At 39.4% G+C, this 20,949-nt stretch overlaps 1 protein-coding gene and 1 pseudogene across 5 annotated transcripts in view; one reads left to right on the top strand and one right to left on the bottom strand.

Annotated features, from left to right (window-relative positions):
- Positions 1-20,949, bottom strand: part of MCC (MCC regulator of WNT signaling pathway) — a 321,315-nt gene that overhangs the window by 84,059 nt on the left and 216,307 nt on the right. For all 5 annotated transcript variants that reach the window (XM_034773020.1, XM_034773019.1, XM_034773022.1 and 2 more), the window contains 3 exons: positions 19,471-19,584; positions 10,302-10,444; positions 1,719-1,861 (listed from right to left, as the gene is read on the bottom strand). In XM_034773020.1, coding sequence (XP_034628911.1) covers positions 1,719-1,861; positions 10,302-10,444; positions 19,471-19,584 — 400 coding nt within the window. The remainder of the gene's footprint in view (positions 1-1,718; positions 1,862-10,301; positions 10,445-19,470; positions 19,585-20,949) is intronic.
- LOC117878689 lies at positions 7,489-7,798 on the top strand (annotated as a pseudogene).

The raw sequence follows: 20,949 nt of genomic DNA on the forward strand, positions 1-20,949 counted from the left end.
AAATTAATCCCCTTCTGTCCAATATTAGCAAGAGTGGGTTACAGACTCCCTGAATTAAGCCTTCCTTTGCAGGAAGGTTTAGAAGACTTGAACAAACTACCACCCCATTTACTCAGTAAATCTGCATATTTTCTCAGTGGTGCATTAGTCACAGGAATTCAGATACTGACAACAACCCATCCACTGTATAATAGGTGATGTGTCACAGAGTCCTTCTGTGTCTAAGAGGGATCCTCGTTCTTTTTGGAAATGGCAAACAAGATTCCCCCTTCCATCTGAGATAAAGCTTAAAGTTATAATGGGGAAGAGGAAGGAGTTTGCCTCTCTCGAAAGAGAAATCAGGGCACAACTGGTGTCTGCTAAGCTATTGCAACAGAAAAGACTGAAATAAAAATATACTGTTAACTGAGTCTTCACTGGGACACAAACATTGCCCTCAGAGAGGCACAATTGCCATTAAAAATCAGCTGAATTTTTACTGACTTCAGTGAGAGTGAGACAGATTTATCTGAGGACAGAATTTGACCCTCCGTATGACTGTAATAAAAGTACTTAGAAAACATCTCTGTGATATTTTGATCTTTGTCTCTTCTTGGATCAGTCATATTGGACTTCGGATTTAGTGCAACGTTTTCATCAAGATCCAGTGCATCATGACTTTCCCAAGGCACGCTGGCCTCTAGGCGTTGTGGTGATCAGCATCTAATAAATACCTGACAGAAGGAAGGGGGAACTACACTACAGCCAAGGATATATCCCTGATTCTCACTGATGTGAATGAGAACAGAATCTGATCCAATGAGACAGACATTTCCCCTCTAATATGGATATCAATGATGCTCCCAAGCCTGTAAAAAGCAGTGTGTCTATGTACCCCAATACTGAACGTCTTTATTGCTGGAGTCTGAGAACCGGATCTCTACAGCTAGTACTGACTACCCTTTAATTTCAGCTTTGAAATCCCCTGTCTGAGCACATCCGAAAAACAATATAATTACTGGACTCTTTGCCATAAAGAACCTTCCTTAACACTCCACAGCACAGATAAGTGTCATTTAGAAACTTGCTACCTGTACATAAATTAATGGCTCTCAGAAAGCAACAAGTCTTAAAAGTTATGGCCTGGAGAGAGAAGTTTAACAACAGCACATTACTCTGCCATTTATTAATGTCTCTAGATGCCTCTCTTCATTTCATCTCCGCAATTTCCAACCATCAACCTTTTATAGTTAAATAAACTAGCAGCATTTAAAACAATCTTCAGTTTACTTATAAATAAAATGTTTTTGCTATTTGGTAAAATAACAAAACAGGAACAGGATTTAAAAAAAAAATCAATCCATCCAATTAATCAGCCAATTATATGGTCAAGTCAGAACATGTATACTATTCTAGAGGAGGGTAAGTGTGTGTGCATTCCCTTCATTTTCCCCTTTCCCAAAGGGCACTCATTTAGGTGCTTCAGTTCTTCGTGAAAAGCTCATTTTCTGTTCTTCCTCTGCAGCTATTCTAGCTCTTATGGCCTGGGATCAAGGTTCTGAGATTATTTTAAATGCTACTGTTTATTCTCCTCGAGAATTCCACAACATCTTTGGTTTGATTAACAAGGCCTGGATGATTTATTTTCTTTCCCCTCTGAGCATTCTGATCAGTATTTTAAAGGCTACAATGGCTTTCTACTAGTAGAAGACATCCTGTCTATTCAGAAAATCACTAACCCATGTCAGCGGTGACCATAGTGGACTGGTTCTCTGGTACTGAAACAGAAGTCTGATCCTGGTCCATGCTGCGTGAATCTTCGTTAGCCTCATGCTGGCTCTGGCTGAGCTCTGATCGTAGTTCGGAATATTCATCTTCCTCCCTGGGGGAGAGGCACAAGAAAAAAAATATTATTGAAGGAATAAGCAACTCTACAGCATGCCTTTTAGTCCTGTAGTCACAATCAGTAGGGTACATACTGGACAACACACTTTCTCCAGCTCAACAAGACTATCAAATAGACCAGGGTATGTTTCCCATAAAAGAAACTGACTTTCTGCATTGTACTCTCAACTGCCAGTTATGTGGCGAGTAGCATCTGGCTCACATTTCTGTATTTTGAAGTTTCACCGAAGTTCTTGTGATCATTCCAGACTCATGTTCACTATAAGAAAATGTATTGCCAGATTAAGTGTGTGTGTGTGTGTGTCTCTCTCTCTCTCTCTCTCTCTAAATTCTCCTGTTGCCAAGTGGGTTTTCATTTGAAATCTATTGGAAGATAATGTACAGATTAATTAGAGTGGCAGTGAACTGCTGGAGTTACTGGAGAACAAAACCCTTGCATATTACATGCTTTAACTGTTATTTGTCAAGTGGGTTCCTTCAAAAATGTTTGAGCGCTATTGGGCATTACCTGAAGTAGTGAGATTTATAAAGAGTCTCTTCTCCCTAAGTTCACACATAAAGTTCAAGGAATGGGGAAAAGTAGATAAGGACATCAGTGGAATGTGAGCTCACATTGCCCAATGAAGCACTTTAAAATGTTTCTTTTCTTTTTTTAATCCATTTGCTAATCCAACTCAAAAAATGACATTCAGGAAGACCTGATTTTTTTAATCAGCTTCAGTTTTTTGTAATTATTATTTTGTCACTTTCAGATATGTACATTTTAACCAGCAAGAAAAACATCAGTAGCATAGGCACAGAAACAACAAACCAAAAACTTTTGATGAATGAATTTACTGTACCCGTATTTGGCTACTCATTAAGCTAAGTATTTTGTAGAGGTTTATTTTGCTGCTGTTTCAGCAGAAAGGTGGATGATTTTAGGGTGGGGAGGAATGGAGCAGGAATGGAGTTCTTTGGTGAGGGAGGGAGAGCACAGAACTGTGCAGGCACCTCCAGCTGGGGGGAAGCCTGTTGTCTAAGGGGGTCGTTCTGCAGAGTAATGAGCACTTTCCACTTCCATTGAGGTCAGCGGGAGTAGAGAACTCTCAGTACCTTGCAGGAATTAGCCCTAAGGTTTGACAATGTCTGTCGGGCAAAATAGCTGAAAGGAAGATTATCCACACGTATCACTACACTGACCGAAGGAAAGGCTGCTGTCTGTGAAACAGGCCAACTCAGAAGAAAAATTCCAGCTTGTTTGCCAAGCAGGATTTCCTTAGTTTACCTGTTGTAGTTTTGATAGGAATGATCATACTTTTCTAACCCTGAAAGGCAACTCAGCTCACTACAGAAAGTTACATCTTTATCACAAGCACTTAGCAACTATTATACAAAAATTATTATAAGATTAAAATTAAGTTTTTGATCAAAGTAAGGTATTTTAGGTGATGAGCAATACATATTTAAAGCGATGGGCAATACATATTTAAAGCAAGTGTGAGAACCAAACCAGAAATAGCATGAATTAAAATACAGGCTACTGAAGACACATAAATGTGGGTTAATGTTCTATGGATAAGTTAATTATTAGGCACAGCACAAGCCAATGATCATTAGCTTTAGACAAAAACAATTACTAAGTGCTCAAAGAGTTGCTTTTTCTTTTGGTAATTTGTTTGTTCATTTAAACATCAACCTGCTTTGCAATTAGTGATTAATTTTAAAATGTGAATCTCCTCCATGAATGGATGACAAGCTGACCTGATCATAAAACCAACAGCTTGTATACACATGCTAACACTTTCAGACTTAGACTAGTTTTCTTGTTTAAATGACAATGGCTAAGATTGACAATTTTATGTTTGGTTGTTTGAGCCAAATTTTCCAAAATTTGCCTTGAAACATGCATGCAAAACATGCCTCTTTACAAACATGTAACTGCACATTCAAAATAGGTAACTATGATTGCAAATGGTAAATTACCCACTTTGTACACATAACAGCATATTTTACATGTGCAATTTACCTTTTCTACCCTAGGTATTTGAAGAGCACCAATCAGTGCAACATATTTTATATATGCTTATATTTTGTACGCAACTAAGGGGCTGATTTTTGAAAACAAGGGTTTTCTAGTTCTCTCTTCCATCCTCTTCCCTTCCCTTTCAGAACACAGAAGCGGTGCTGATTTCAACAGGACTTAGAGGTGTAATAGCTACACACTAAAACAGAATGTTTAAAAATGGATTGAAAAGTAACAAAAGGTACTGGGCCAGATCCTCCTGTGCAATGAAGCAGTTTTGTGTTGCTCCAGTGTTACAAAACTGTTTTAAAGCTTGCTTAGTAATGATCAAAATGGCAAACTCTCAGCACTTCCTCCTCCCCATTAAGGAATTCTGGTGGGGTGTTGTCAAGGTATGAGATTCTCTCATAGCTTCAAACAAAGAATGGTTTCACCACAGTAGGTGTTGGCCGTTTTACAACTTTCATTATATTTTAATGAATGTTTTGTAAAACACGGAGATCCTCAGATAAAAGGCACTCTATGAGTGCCAACCATTATTAATGTTGATGATGCTGTCCACTATACCATCCATTCTGTCTCCCCTTTTTCCTCCTGGGTTTCTAGGTGACCCATATTTCTGTATGAATTTTCTGTTGGGTAATGCCATAGAATTCATGGCTGCACAGCATTTAGTTACAAATGGTTGACTGGTTAGATTATATGTCTTTTGACAGCAGCTAAGAATCCTAAGCAGACACCAGCAGGCAAGAAAGTCCATAAGCTGCACAGACCTATTTCAGCATTGAAATGAAAGACAACTCTCTCTCTCTCCCCTCTCCCATTCTTTTGCTGAACTCACAGACAAACTGGAAAGACTGTAGCTGATTCTGTTCTCAATCACATGGCAAGGTTTATTTTTGTATCACTGCATGACAAATGCATTTCCTTACTGAAGCCATGATTAAAAAAATAAATAAAATCTTGTGTTAGGATGAACTTTTCTTGGCCAGTAACATTCACTTTCAAAACAGATACAGAATTATCTAATGTTTTATCATTTAGTTTGGGACCTTCTTTGTTCTTGAGAGGTTAATCTTGTTGAGGTGTAACTGACGCACCTTAATATGTATGTGTTTTTAATACACTGATACTGCTGCTTCATGTGGACCTACCCATTTCACTGGCTTTGCCTTTTTGTGACTTGTGCAAACCAGTGATGGGGAGCAGTCCAGGAAAGGAGAGTTAATGAATGTATCAAAGTCTTCTGTGAATGGAAGGAATAGAGGCTGGTGATAATTTTACCTGCCTACTTCCAAATGGCAGGTAACAGGGGCTCAAGTGCTATGATGCTGCAGTGAAGTAAATTCACATTGAAGGGTATGGAAAGCATATTCTGCATCTTTCCTGAATAAATATACAAAGAGTTTCAGGTGAAACAACCTTACTCTGAATTTGACTTAAACCTTTTACTTCAGTTTTGCAAATTTGACCAAACTACATTCACACTACAAGAAAGATAGATTAGAGTTTGAAACACTGCTCTTGTGTTCTTAGCAAAGTTTTAAACAGGGTAGTCTCCCATCTGAGCCTTGGATTTCTTAGGACCCCACTAAAGCCTCACTGTTTGAGAAACTCTTAGATAATGCAAACAGAGCCAACATTTCTATTCTTGACTACACAAGAAAGAAATGTATTGTCTCTCTCAGCAAGCTACCTTCTTAACTGCTCTACTTCCCTCAAATTACAAACTATTTCTTATGATCTGGTGGTGGGTAAATGATATATCAGCCCCCTTTCAGAAACTAAGCAGAGTTCAACATTATATGAGTTCAGACAGCTCTCTTCCAGATCAAATACCAAATTGGTTGCAGCTGTATTTCACAGTTTCTTCTTTTTAAGGTTGGATTACCAAGCCAGCTGAGCTGTCTCAAACTACAGCAATGTCAGTGAGACGAGACAATTAGGAATGATTGTTGGCTTGATCCCATAACCGCTGTGACTTCATTTGCATCAGGAGTGTTGGCAGAACATAATGCAATCTCAACAGCTAGCTTCATGTGGCCATGCATGTGGAACTTGCTGTACCCTATAAAGGTCAAATCTTGTCAAATCCAGAAGTTTATTGGAAACATCTAAAAATATTTCATACAATAACTACTACTAAGAACAACACTTTGTATATGTCTGAGAAGAGGTGCAGCCACAGCACCTGATCTGATATCTCTGCAGTTGGGCTTGCTGAACAATGCATGAGCCATAATTCTGCAACTTCCTGAACCCATTCGTCCTCACCTTCCAAAGTGTCTGAAAAAAAGCAATCTCTTCTAAATGGAAAATATAGATTAGCTTATGCAATCTGTCAAACTCTCTTAAATCTGTTGCAATTGTTTGTTTAGACTGAAAATCTTGTTCTGCTCAGCCATTGCTAACCTCAAAACAATGACAACAATTTAAAGACTCTAAACTAGATGATCAAATTTACTGTGTAACTTTGCAAAAAGAACAGGAGTACTTGTGGCACCTTAGAGACTAACAAATGTATTAGAGCATAAGCTTTCGTGGACTACAGCCCACTTCTTCGGATGCACACAGAGAAGTGGGCTGTAGTCCATGAAAGCTTATGCTCTAATAAATTTGTTAGTCTCTAAGGTGCCACAAGTACTCCTGTTCTTTTTGCGGATACAGACTAACACGGCTGCTACTCTGAAACCTGTGTAACTTTGGTTTCTCTTGACCATCTACATAATATAATGGTTTATTTAAAAGGAAGCATTAAGAATGGCATAAAGCAATAGTAAATCAAGCCTTTCTACACTACGTCAGCTATAAGGTACAGATGCTGTACAACTTTTCCATGGCAGCACCAGGGATATGCATTTCTTTGCCCTGTGATTCAGCAGATTTAAGTAACCACTTTCCAAATGATGGCCTGACAATCTTGTGATTTCACATGTAATGTCTCATCTTTCCATGCACATTTGGAAGTGTAAGAGACACTCATGGTAAAAAAATCCCCACTCCTGAGGTTTTTTTTATTAACAAAAGAGTAATAGCAAAATAGAACTACATGAAGCCCTAAACTAAGACTATGTCTACAATATAGAGTTTTGCTGACAAAAGTTATGCCACTTAAATTAAACCACTGTTGCAGGTCTACACTGTGCTCCTTGTGTGGACAGAGCGCATCCACATTAGCAGCTCTTGCATCAACAGAGAGCAGTGCACTGTGGGTAGCTATCCTGCTGTGTAACTGGCCGTAGGGTGCTTTCGGAAGGGTTTGCAATGCCTCATGGGGCAGGTATAGTGTCACATGATGCGGGTTTCTCAATTGCATCGTTCCATGGGTATCCTACTAGATTGCCAGCTCCTGTTCAACTGAAGTGTGGGGTGGAGGAGGGGAGAGTGTGTGCGTGTTGGGGAGAGACAGAAAAACTGTGTCTGTTGGGGAAGTATGAGAGAGACTGTGTGTGTGGGGTAGCGTATATGTCAAAGAGATAGTGTGTGTGTTGGGGGAGAGTGAGTGTGTGGGCATGCTGTCTCTTAAGTTCAGACAGCAGCTTGAGCAGTCTCTCCACACCCCACACCAGCAGGCCGCTCTGTCTGTAAACCCAGTGAACATGTCTGGTCATGGTAAGGGAGGTAAGGGTATCAGAAAAGGAGGTGCTAAGCGCCAAAGGAAAGTACTGAGGGACAATACCCAGGGTATTATGAAGCCAGCTATTAGCTGTTTGACTCATTGTGGGGACATAAAGTGCATTTCAGATCTCATTTACGAGGAGATTCAGGGAATGCTAAAGGTATTTTTGGAGAATGTGATCCGAGATGCTTTTACTTACATCAAGCATGCAAAGCAGAAGACTGACTTCCATGGACGTTGTATATGCGCTGAAATGCCAGGGTTGTACTCTGTATGGATTTGGAGGCTAAACCTGTGTCAGTAATTCTCAGAAAAAAAATCTATAACTAGGGTGACCAGTCAGCAAATGTGAAAAATCGGGACGGGGGGGGATAATAGGAGCCTATATAAGAAAAAGACCCCAAAATCGGCACGGTCCCTATAAAATCGGGACATCTGGTCACCCCATACATAACCCAAAGGGAGAACAACATTCCACATTAATGGTTCCAATTCCCTCTGATTTCTCAGCAGTTACAGGGAGCAGCATCCTCAGTAGCTCTGTGAGCTCTCCAGGCTGAGGAATATCAAAGCTTCCCAGAGCTTTGGAAGGGGAGGGGCACATGCCTGCATAACTAGATGCAGGGCAGCAGAGTTCAAAACAATGAGTAGAGTGGTCATGGCAGGCATTGTGGGATACTGGGGGTGACCAGTTAAGTTGACGTAACAAATGGCAGTGTCTACACTGACGCCTTGTTACTTTAACTTTGCTGCAAAAAGCTCTCTATGCCTCTCGTTCAGGTTGTTTGGTTTTGCCACCAAGACTAGTATTGTAGTGTCTACACCTCCACTGTTTTGTCAGCAAAAGGCAGCCTTTGCAGACAAAACTGTGTAATGTAGACAAGGCCTAAGTCTTTTCCCCAGACTTAGGCTACATCTACACTACAGCCAGGATCGACACTCTGAGATCGATCCACCGGCAGTCAATTTAGTGGGTCTAGTGAAGACCCACTAAATCGAGGGCAGATCGCTCTCCAGTCGACCCCTGTACTCTACCCCTGATGAGAAGAGTAAGGTAGAGTTGACGGGAGCGACTCCCTCACAGTGTAGACCCCAAGGTAATTCGACCTAAGGTACATCGACTCCAGCTACATTATTCACGTTGCGTAGCGTAGGTCAACTTACCGTGGTAGTGCAGACATTACCTTAGTTGCTCCTAGGACCTTTCTCTTAGAATTTCTTTGTCCCAACCCACACCAACGTCCCTTATATTAAGGTTGGAGTCTACACCTGTCCCAGTGAAGCCAGCAGTAATTAACTGACATTTCTGCAGGGTTCCAACACCTGCTAACATAGTGGGGCAAGAGCAGAAGCCTGACATGTTGTTACAGGAAAGTATGGAAATGACAGGAGCGAAGAATTAATTTTCTTTCTTCCCACTGTGTTTAGAAGCTGAACGGAAGCTCTCAAAGCTCACCTTGTTCACAGGGTTTTTTTTTTTTTTAATGTATTGGTCTGTGAGAAAAAACTAGCTACAATGACCATTAAAGGAAAGCAAAATAAGAATTAATTATTCACTTACAAATATTTATTACTATATTACAGCAGAATGAACTCAAATATAAGTGGACAGAAGTGTTGTCTAGGGATCTGAGCACAAAGTACTCTAATGTGGAATGTCAAAGCTGTCGTGGGTGGGGAGAGGTTGTGCCTAGGTGCTCTATCACAGTAGCAGAACTGTGCATGCCCCTGAAGGCCAAAGTGCCTTCAGGGGCATGCACACCCTAGCATCTTTACCTACAGCAGAACTTGCACTATTTACCTATTCATATAATATTAATGCAATGCAATTATAATTATATGCTGTAATTACAATATATGGATATCATTATCTTCTGTAATTTAAGATACACGAGTTTACTCTTTCACACAAAAATATATTTTCCTGGGCATATACTTTAAACAAAAGAGCTCCTGGCTTGATGGCCATATAGACTTTAGTGAAATGAAAAAACGTAACAGCCATTACTGAAAAACAGGCAGGAAAATAAGCCAGAAAACCCCACAGTGCTACATGGGAAGAATTTTAAGTAAATATAACCTATAGCAGGGGTCGGCAACCTTTCAGAAGTGGTGTGCCGAGTCTTCATTTATTCACTCTAATTTAAGGTTTTGCGTGCCAGTAATACATTTTAACGTTTTTAGAAGGTCTCTTTCTATAAGTCTATCTAATATATAACTAAACTATTGTTGTATGTAAAGTAAATAAGGCCTCGCAGTAAGCTAAGAACAGCTGATATGGACAGATGAATAAAAGAATGTTCCTCTTTGGTGAAATCTAGAACTTACATGAAGAAACAGTTGGAACTTGTTGAGTAATCTTAAAAGAGGAGTGTCCAAATTTTTACATTCAGTGAGTATGCAACACTAGTTCGATTTGCACCAATTTTGTATTTTATGGGAATTGCTGATGAAAGCAGGCACAACTCTTGAAGCCAATTTCAGTGGCACCTCTATAATGGGTTTAATTTAGTCTTAGTTGTGTTGTGGATAGCATAGGAGAAAGATAAAAATGGGAATGGGGAGTGGATTACTTTGCCTTACACCCTCCTATAAGTTGCTTTTCCTGCTACAGCTGCTCAGTTTCCAACCTCCTAGTATGCATGTTACACTAATTTTGCACACTCACTGAACCTCAATCATAGCAAGTCTAGCCATACCACTTTTATGATTAACTCACACTCAACGTATATTGTACACCACTGCGTATACCGCTTCTGAATTTTGCCCAGACTTCCATAGGAGTTGCAATACCTTATTGTTGTTCCTTGTAGTCGGTCAATCTTCTTATTTAATTCAGCGATAATGCTGTGAAGCTCTGTGATTCGTTCCTCATAGCGTAGTGTTGTTCGCTCCTGTACGTCTTCATGCTCTCTCATTAGATGAGACTGTTCACACTAAAGCAGAAAGACCAAAGTACAAAGGAAGAGGATGGGTTTTAAAATTAACCATAGTGAGATTAGATGTAAGGCAAAGTTTTATGTGCATTAATGGCTCCTCTACCCACCAATCTTGACACCAGTTTTCAATAAGGAGAGGAAAATAGTCTTTAGAGTGGCCTTCTAGCTTGGTACAACCCAGGGCTTTACAGGCAACGTGCCAAGAGCCCAAGGATTTCATCTAAATTCAATAAAATAAACCTTATTGCAGCTGCCCCATCTTGAATATAGTGTCACCCACTGCTCAGATCAGCCTGGAATATCACAAGCTGGGATCTATAGTCTTTGTGAAGATGGTCACCCAGGCAGGATTGTCTGGGCTTTTCTCAGGGTTATCATGCCTTCCCATATCCCAGAAGAAGATATTATGTTGGGGGCCTGCAAAGTCATCACACTATGATGTTGTGTTGTAGCACTGGATTTTATGATATAATGCAATAACCGAATGCCAAAAAAAAAAAAAAAAAAAATCCCCCCAAAAACCTAAACCACAAGACATTCTGTGGTGATGTGCTAGATTGCTAGATATTATGCCATGAAGTTGTGACCGTCAAATCTGTTCCATCAGACAGAGCTACAAGAGGTGCCAATTCCAGACACAAGCAGTATATTGTAACACTCAGACATACATCTTAGGCCTCCCAAACATTTCAAGTGCATCCAAGGGTTTCATGATAGATCAAGGAGCGACTTTGGCATAAGATAACAGAAATGTGGCTCCCACTTTTCCTCCACCATTCTGGTTGAAAGGATGTAGTGGGGTAAACATGTTTAAAATAGACAAAGCCTAGAAAATCTGTTAGTAAGTCTTTTTCCTTCCCATTAGGATTTTCTTTTCTCTTTTTTTTTTTGGTCTAAGAAGGTACTTTGAACAACTTACTCATTTATAACACAATAAAAAGCTTGTCACTTGAATGATGAAACAACAGACCTATTGCTTGTATTACTGTATGCTCCACACAACCCTGACTAACTTTCCCTCCAACAGCGTTTCAATTCAGCCTCGTCATGGTTCCAGATGTCAGAAGCCACATGCATCGCAATTACAGCACTAGCCATGGTATACATTAATTAGGCTTGGTAGAAGACTGGAAAGGGAAAGACTTTTAACCTGCTTCTGACCCCATGTAGAAATCAGGCAGTCCCCTGCCTCTCTTGCAGTCACACAATGGAGACTGCTCCTATTAAATTAAATCTCAAACTTACAGTGATCTAAGCATTGGTACATCAACTGAACATATTCATTGCCTTTTTAATAAAACCTATTCTAAATGCTAAATCAGAAGTAACTACTGCATGAATCCTCCTGCATTTTTATTTTACTAAAAGTGACTTGCCCTGAATATCATTCTATATGGAATTAAAATACACTAAAGTAACGCAATACACAACACATACAAAATTCTTATCTACAGTTAAGGGTCTGAAAATATTTTTGTAATATCCCCCTATTTTCTTAGGTTCATAACTTATGACTTGGGATCATCACTTATATGAAAATAAACTTCCTCCATAAACTTGAAACATGATGCTAAGCTTGACAGAAATTTTATTATTCACATTTTTTTAAAGAAATCCATTTCAATATTTTTAAATTACAGGAGTACACAGAAAGTGCAGAGTAGTTGTTTTGTTTTTCATTCTAAGTGCTGTGAAATATGCAATGACTTTCACACTGTATCTACCTTCTAACAAGATAATCTATGTTAGAATTTAATTGACAGGCCATAGTGATAATCTGTACTATGGATACATTATGTTTTATGTATTATTTTTGGAAAGGAAGGGGAAGAACAAAGATATATATACATATAATAAGGGCCGAGTATATCATAATTATTTTAAAATGTAAATACAAATTTATCATCACAGAATAATAGAAATTATGGTTATAAAATAGGTGAAGCCATCTAGTCCACACCCTGTGCAGGACTGTTCTCTACAGTGTTCTTTGTCCAAAAGAAGACTGCACTAGCTTCTTGCCAGAAGTATGATGACCACATATAATTTGCACAAAATGAAGCTGCCTTCATCTTTAATGTAGAGGTACAGGATGCTGACAATACAAGTCCCATTATGCTGTGAGATTCATCTTGTTCTTAGATCTTAGACTCCAACTTTCGCAGAGTAGAATTCCTCTTGGATGAAGAGTGTGTCCCTGTGGATGCATCTCCATACTAAAGATGACGGCAGCTGAGGGCCACATTCTTGAACGCCAATGAGCCACATTCAGCCTTAAGGCCACACACTGGCTATCTGACATAGTTATCACATGCAGACATCACTGTATCTTCTTACATGCTATCACGAAAGGCTTTATTTCTCTGTTCCCTCGCCTCCCCTACTCTGTGATACTTGATCAAATAACTACTCCTTCCTTCAGAGTATAAAAATACAGGTGGAGGAAGTATCAGATAAAAATGTTAAACAGTAGTTTAACAAAAATGCTAGACACAGATTAAGTGCAGAGAAAATGAAAGAAAAAGCAGCTTACTGCACCTTTCTAAACCAAATTTCCTGGCACACACTTTGATACTCACAAACACTATCTCAGTATTCTCCAGCCCAGTGAGTTATCTGCTCAAGGTGGTTTTTTTAAAACTGAAAGGATATTTCAGATGGAGTGTGTAACAATTATTTTCGGACAATAAATAAAAAGCCTACCACACCAGATTTCATCTCTCTAAGCCGGGCACGGAAAAGCGGAATGTTATTTATCTTGGCTGAAGATATACTGACTCTTGCTAATGGACTTCAGCTACCACACCAGCTTGCTTTCTCTCCCTCCCTCTCTCAAGTCATTGCACAGCCACCATTTTTCACAATAATCTTTACTTGGTGACAGACATATGGTTAGTAACAAAGAGGAAACAATGTGAAACAGGGAAAGTGTATGCACCTGAAGCAGCTTTATGTTTTTGTTTAAAAGGGTCTTTGGCTTCCCTGGGGCAACAGAAAACGGGAAAAAGGAAGGGCAGAAGGTGGGGACCCACGATGCTTTGCTTTGGGAGACACTATGAGCTGGTTTCAGCATGAATGATCTGAAGGAAACCTTGTACAACCTGGAGGATGATGTGGTGTTCCTGCTGGTGAGCCCTGTCAGGCAATAGTGATTCCCATCTAAGAAGGGTAAAAGTATGCGAAAGGAGACAATACAACCTATTATGCAACGTAGACTTCAAAGAAAGAAAGAACCATCTAGACCATCTGTCAACACAGCACTGTACCTCTATTAGCCAATTTTTGTCCCTAGGTTTAAATGTGCCACTAGTACTTTTTGATACATTTTTTCCCCAATATTCAGCCTAAAATTTCTCTTCATTAATTTCACCACATTATTATTATACCCCATTTCATTATGTTAAATTCCTCTCTCCTTGTTTTTCATATTCCTCAAATATCAGATTTATCTCATGCACCCCATAGTTGTTTCTTATCCAAGATGTACATATTTAGTCCTTTTAATCTATTCTCACATCATTTACTTCCAGTTATGAGATAAATGCCTCAGACCCTCTCTCTTTCTCCTCAGCCTTGTTTTGGTCTCATATCTAAGTTTCTCACTGCAATGATTAAAGGTACCACTCAGCAGAGAAGGAAGACACAAGAACAAGCCATGGATTCCTGGAGGGGTGTGCACATCAAGAGCAGTTGCCAGGAAGAAAAAAAGGGTTTCCAGTAAAGTTTTTAGCCTAAGTGACCCAGTGTTTCTGGTATCAGGGGTAGCTGTGTTAGTCTGTATCTACAAAAACAACAAGTTTCAGAGTAGCAGCTGTGTTAGTCTGTATCCGCAAAAAGAACAGGAGTACTTGTGGCACCTTAGAGACTAACAAATTTTTTAGAGCTTATGCTCTAATAAATTTGAAAAACAACAAGGAGTCTGGTGGCACCTTAAAGAGTAACAGATTTATTTGGGCATAAGCTTTCATGGGTAAAAAACTCACTTCTACCCACGAAAGCCCAAATAAATCTCCCAGGGTTTCTGGGACAGGCTGCAGAGGTTACTTCATTACAGAACCAAGTTACCATACTTGGGAACACCTTTAGCACTTTAAAGTCGGATCTTCTGGATGAAAGGGAGGTGCTGGGAAAAATCATCATACCAATAAAAACTGTGAAGTGAGAAAGAAGATAAGAGAAAATACTTCAACCGCAAGATGTTGGCACAACTAGGTGTAACTGCCTATAATGTGTAGCAACCTGCAGTACAAGAAACACTAACAGTATCATCATTTGCATTATACTTATTGTACTCAGCTAGAGGATAATACCAAATCCTAATCTCAGTGCTAAAGTAACAAAAACCCCAGAGCCTCAGGCACCTGCCTGAGGTGGAAGTAATCCCAGTAACACAATATTTCAGGAAGAGTACAAGTCATCACCTGAATCAGCTACAACAATAAACTTGTCTAACAAGTTCTGAGGAGACAAAACCTTTGCTTAAACAATACTGTATTTTAATTTATGATAAGTGGAAGCTTTTGGGATGCCATCAGTTAATTCTTGTCTCTTTTATATATAAGCAACTTTCTGGTGGCCTGAGCCCCTTCCTAACAATCCACATGGATAAGAATTCATTGTTTGGGGGTTTAGTCTGTGTAATGCTTGAGGCTGAATGAGAGTATAGGTAAACCACATCTACTTGCTATCCATTTAAGTACTATTTCTAATTATTTGTTTAGCTCAACTATTGATCTTGATTTCATGTCATCCAGCAAACCAGAAGAGCGCAAAAGGAATGGCAAAGTTGAATCTTCTAATCAGAACATAGAGTATGGCTTTTGGAATTGCCTCTTGTCTAGGCGTTCAGTCCTTTAGTCTTCCACTCTGCATCACTGCAGATCAGAGAAATGAACAGTTCTGATGGAAAGGTGTAATTTTTGTACGTAGAACAGATACACTGCTGTAGTATTCCAAAAGGAATGGGAAAGGAAGCAGCAGTAACTAATTTAGGATAAAATCCTTAATTACAAAATCCCTCGTTTCCAAGGTCATTTTAGCATTAAGTCCATTGTTTTGTTTTTTTAAAGAAAGAGTAAAAACATTGACAAATTCTGAGTAGTATGCATCTTGGGAATGTAGTCCTTTAGGAATGTATTCCCTGAATAGTTCTACTCAGGAGGAGGACCATCTTGAACCAACTTTGGAAAAAGATACATTTATACAAAAAACAACTGTACATGGTCTGTATTTTCCTGTGTTCCCTCACCTTCAGTTTTTGCCTGATCCAGCAGTTAAAATGAAATTAGAGCTTCATGAACATTGGCTGTTTCTGTTTGCACTGGTCCCAACAAACTTTTTCTTCAGTTCTGACCTGTGTGGCTTTTTATATCCTTTTACCTTTGCTTAAAGCTTCAAATTAATTTGAATCCAAATGAGACAACTATCTTCTCACACTGTGTTTTACTTAAGCTCCATACACTGCCTGTGGATTATAGTTTGGTTTATATCAAAACCAGAAGTGGACCTCTATACATCTTTGAATGACACATAGTGGGTTGCGCTGAGGGAGACAGGAAGTCATTTTATAGATATGGGAGGAGAGTGGTTTTAATTTTAGTTTGTTCTTGCAGTAGTTTGCAGATTTGCAGGAAGTTATTCAGAGTGATATGTCAGAGGAGATGCCAACAGGAGCATATAGTGGGTGAAAGGCCTGATCCTGTCGTCTCTCCTGAAACCCAAAGCATAAAAATATGTCTGGCACTAGTTGTGGCTGCTTCCACTACGGCACAAAGGTGAGCTGGTTTTTAGAGTGGGAGGACTTGGGGAAGAACTATACACTGTACACCGACCAAAGGACTTTTGCTAACCCCAGAGTGGTGAGAAAGTGTAGGTTAATCCCAACAGGATCCATAGATTGAAGACATAGGGAGGTACAGTTTAGGCAACCAGTATGCAACCACCAGAACCCCCTACTAGTGTGTGCTGATTTCAGTGGGCATGCCCAGCACTGGTGCCCAATTTCCTACAGTTATATACACAGCAATAATGTACACAAGAAATCAAATCACTGATGGTGAAAAAGGAATATGCAGCAGCTGCTAGCAAGTGTATCCTCTAGTATCTCTGTGGATCACCACTTGATTATGTAAATAATACTTTTAAAAAAACTACAGGAGATGAGAATTTATGTATGCCTCCATTTAAGGATTTACTGTACATAGTCAGATCAAATGGTAATGAGAAAGTAATTCAAACTAGTATTGGTGGAAGCAGCAGCTGCGCGCAGCTAGAGAGAATCCAGCCAGGTCCCAAACTCTCAGGTATTTTAGAGTATAATGACTTACAGTGCCAGAGCAAAAAAACAAAATAAGTAACTGTAGAGGAAAAACTGGAGAGAGAAAAAGCAAAAAAACATTAGTGGCATTATAGCCACTAATACAGCTGACAAATATGCCAGGGAGCTGAGCTCTCTGTCTTTCCAGTCTGTTTCTGATGGCCACCCTGCCCCAGCATTGCATAATTGAAGTAAAGTCAAAATATAAGTAAACAGATATGTTCTGTGTCAAGACTACTCTGTATAATGTAGAACACTCTGGACAAGAAGAATTCTGCACATGCAGTATTTTCAAAAGATGATGTGCATGTACATGCTGATGTGGCCACAAATTTCATACACCACTATCATCATCCTGTCTGTGTCCTCGATACTTTTCAAGAACTGTGGCAAAATTTGTTCAGAGGGGAAAACGGGACTGGAACAAAACTGCCAACATACATAATGTGTACCGTACCACACTGGCCCCAATGTCTGACAGTATGAACCAAGGTAAGGAGATGAGCTGTGAAGCCACTCAGCTATCACCTTCTTCAGCTTGTGCAACCACGCAGATTCAATGTGATTTCTTGAAGACTACAGGAGGGTATAGTTGCCACATTCTACTGCTGACCCATTCAAAGTTTGCTTTCCTAAAGCAGACTTCTGGAGTGCTCTTGACACGTGTAAGTCAGTGTCAGACCTCTGATTAACATACGTGTTGTGAGAAACTGTCCTGCTCCCAGAGCTACTCCCAGAGCACATTTGCTGGACTAGTTCTGGGACAGCTTTTATGGAGAAAAGCACATGACTTAGTACTATCTGTCAGCAGCATCTCATCCTGGAGTTTCTCATCATCTGAGCGAGAAGGGCAATACATTGCCTGCCAGTATTTTACTGAGTAAAAGGGCCATGGAAGTTAGTCTCACCCAGAATTGTCTGAGGTTGTGCAGTTAATTCCTGACCTCAATCTTACTTTTTCTAGGAGCATTGGAGATTTGGAAACACAAAACACACAATTAGCTTGCAGAACTCATAACCACAAAATACCATTGAGTCCATTTATCTGGATAACAAGAATGTCCAGAGTTGTCATCGTAAACATTTAAAAAAAATAAGCAAATGTTTTTGATGCTTGGGATGACCCAAAGATTGGCAGACTGATAAACAATGAGGACAATAGGCAGTCATACAGAACAATCTGGATCATTTGGTAAGCAGGGCCCATTCAAACAAAATGTATTTTAATACAGCCACATGTAAAGTTACATACCTATGAACAAGGAATGTATGCCATATCTACAGAATAGGTGACTGCACCTTGAAAAGCAATGACTCTGAAATGGATTTAGGGGTATAGTAGACAAACAACTCAATATGAACTCCCAATGCGATGCTGTGGCAAAAAAAGGCTAATGCAATCTTGGGAAATATAAACAGGGGAGTAGGCAGGTGATTTTACTTCGGTCTATGACATGAGTGAGACAGATACTGGAATACTGTGTGCAGTTCTGGTGTCCATATTTTTAGAAGGGTGTTGAAAAACTGGAGAAGGTACAGAAAAGAGCCACACAAGTGATTTGAGGGCTGGAGAAAATGCTTTACAGTGAGAGACATAAGAGATCAACCAATTTAGTTTTTCAAAAAGAAGATAGAGAAGTGACTTGATTGCAGTGTTTAGTACCTTCACAGGGAGAAAATACTGTGTAATTCTAGAAGAGGAAGGCATCACAAGTATCAATGCCTTTGAGCTGAAGTCAGACAAATTTAAGTTAGAAATTGGCACACATTTTTAATAGTAGGGTCACTGACCATTGCAACAAATTACTAAGGAAAGTGGTGCATTCTCATTCTTTTGATGTCTTTGGATCAAGACTGGATGCCTTTCTGGAAGATATGGTTTAGCCAAACAGACTCAGTATAGGAGTAAGTGGCTGAAACTTAATGACTTGTGATATATCAATCAGATTAGATGATCTAATGGTCCCTTCTGGCCTTAAACTCTATGAATACATGACCATATTTTTATCTTTTGAGTCAGTTTAGAAATGTAAGGCATGTGAAAGGTACCAGAGTGACTGCGTTTGAAAAGAAAGGTTCTGTGTCTAAAGACGACTACAATATAGAAAACAGTACAAGTTTTCCACATCTGCCTTCCTACCTGTTTTATTCTGACATGAAAGGACCATTTCTAAGGGTCAGAGCGCACCCTGATTCAGTCCTTAGCTTCTCTACTGAACATCAGTTGTGACGTTGATTGTAGTTATATGGACACCTGCCCATTAGAAACTGGACTGAGACCACCACAGATTTCTCACAGACCCCTGAGTAGCTATTGAGTAGCAATGACTTCTGAGCACTACTAATCTGAACTGGATTTGAACCTGACCTTGAAGTTAAAGACTTTATATTCAATCATCTAAGCCAACTTGGCCTTTCAGTAATTTATATTTCCTGAAACAATATAGTTTAAAATGTTCCCTATTACAACTGGTTATTTATTCTGGCTTCAAACTAAACCAATTTAATGAAATTATTTCTTGATTTTTTTTAAACACTTACCATCAAAACATAAAAATTTAACATCTTTGGCAAAAATATTTGTTATGCTTTCTTAAAACTTTTCCCCACTGATATCAGTGTTACAGTGTATGTTATCTTTAATCTCTCTTCCTCTGTTTGAAGAAAACAACCCAGACCATTTCCAGGATCTTGAACCATCACTCACCTGAGCCTTTGCTAATTTTTTTTCCAGCAGGTCCCGCTCCCTTTCTGTTTGCTGCAGACGTTTATTAAGCTCCACTATATCTCCCTTTAGTGATGCCAGGGCTGCTAAATGGAGCTGTAAGACAATCAAAATGTATCCAGGTTAAACTTGTCTACCAAATGGACCACTCTTTTAATGTACCACTACTGTAAACTACTAGGAGGCATCAGTGTTCACAACTAGTGTGAATTTCACACTTGAGAACTTTTAAATCACAAAATGGGATAAAATAATCCACATGCAGCTGAATGCTTTTCCTGGAACACTCCTGAGGAGGAGCAAATACTGTATTAAGAGAGAGAACACACATAACAAGGGTAAAAATAATGCAGTATAATTTACTTGGAAGCCTGAGTCCATTAGCTTTTTTACACTATCCCAGTGGATACTAGTTCAGAGACTTGTGCTATAAAAGAAGGTGCAGTGTCCTTTAATCATCTGAATGCTTTCAGACATAAAAGCCTGTGTAACCTTCCTACAGAGAACAATGGGAATATGGCATGCAAGGATTCAAAATGTTACTTTGAGACTAATACAAATTCCACTTACAGAGCTACCATTTTGCAGTTGTTTGAGATAATTTTTTCCCGGGTCTCATGCTAGTGAGTTTAAACAACAAAGATTTACTGAAGTTGTAATGGAAGGACCAGACCTGCATTTCTTTCCAAGATAACTGACCCGGGTTAAGCAATCATACTAAAGGCAAAATCCTGTCCTTACAGTTCGTACAGTCTGGTAGGTCCCAGAGATATTTTACAATTTCAAAATGTGAATTCCAATACTCTTTAGATGCTTTTCAATCTTCACTGTATGTCTGCTGTATATTAGTGTTAAGGGATCTTTGTATTTTTCCTCCTTTGTGTAAATATGTAATTCCTCAGTTAAAAATATTGGAAATTAAAATGCAGTACACCCAGATATCAGAGAACATGCTACTAACAACTAAACCGAAAAATGGAGAAAGCCATCCAGAATGGAAAGAACAGAAATGGAACCAAAAACTAGATGAGAGATGGAACACAAGGCATATCCCATACTTACCTGATGGCATATGCAAATTTATGATCAGCCAGGAAAATTGTGATAAAATGGGCAATCTAAGAGGAATGAACATAAATTTTTACTTTAAAAAATAAAATTGAAAATATACCTTTTCCCATATACACCTCTACCCCGATATAACGTGACCCAACATAGCACAAATTCGAATATAACACGGTAAAGCAGCGCTCCGGGGGGGGGGGGGAGGACTGCGCACTCCGTCGGATCAAAGCAAGTTCAATATAACGCGGTTTCACCTATAACGCGGTAAGTTTTTTTGGCTGACAAGGACAGCATTATATCAGGGTAAAGGTGTATTTATGCCAGTGAGACAGATCTGTTGAGGAGCTGCAGGGGTGTGTGTGTGTGTGTGTGGGGGGAGGGACAGAATGGGACTGG

The sequence above is a fragment of the Trachemys scripta genome, chromosome 6, assembly GCF_013100865.1.
Source record: "Trachemys scripta elegans isolate TJP31775 chromosome 6, CAS_Tse_1.0, whole genome shotgun sequence".
Classification (NCBI taxonomy): Eukaryota; Metazoa; Chordata; order Testudines; family Emydidae; genus Trachemys; species Trachemys scripta.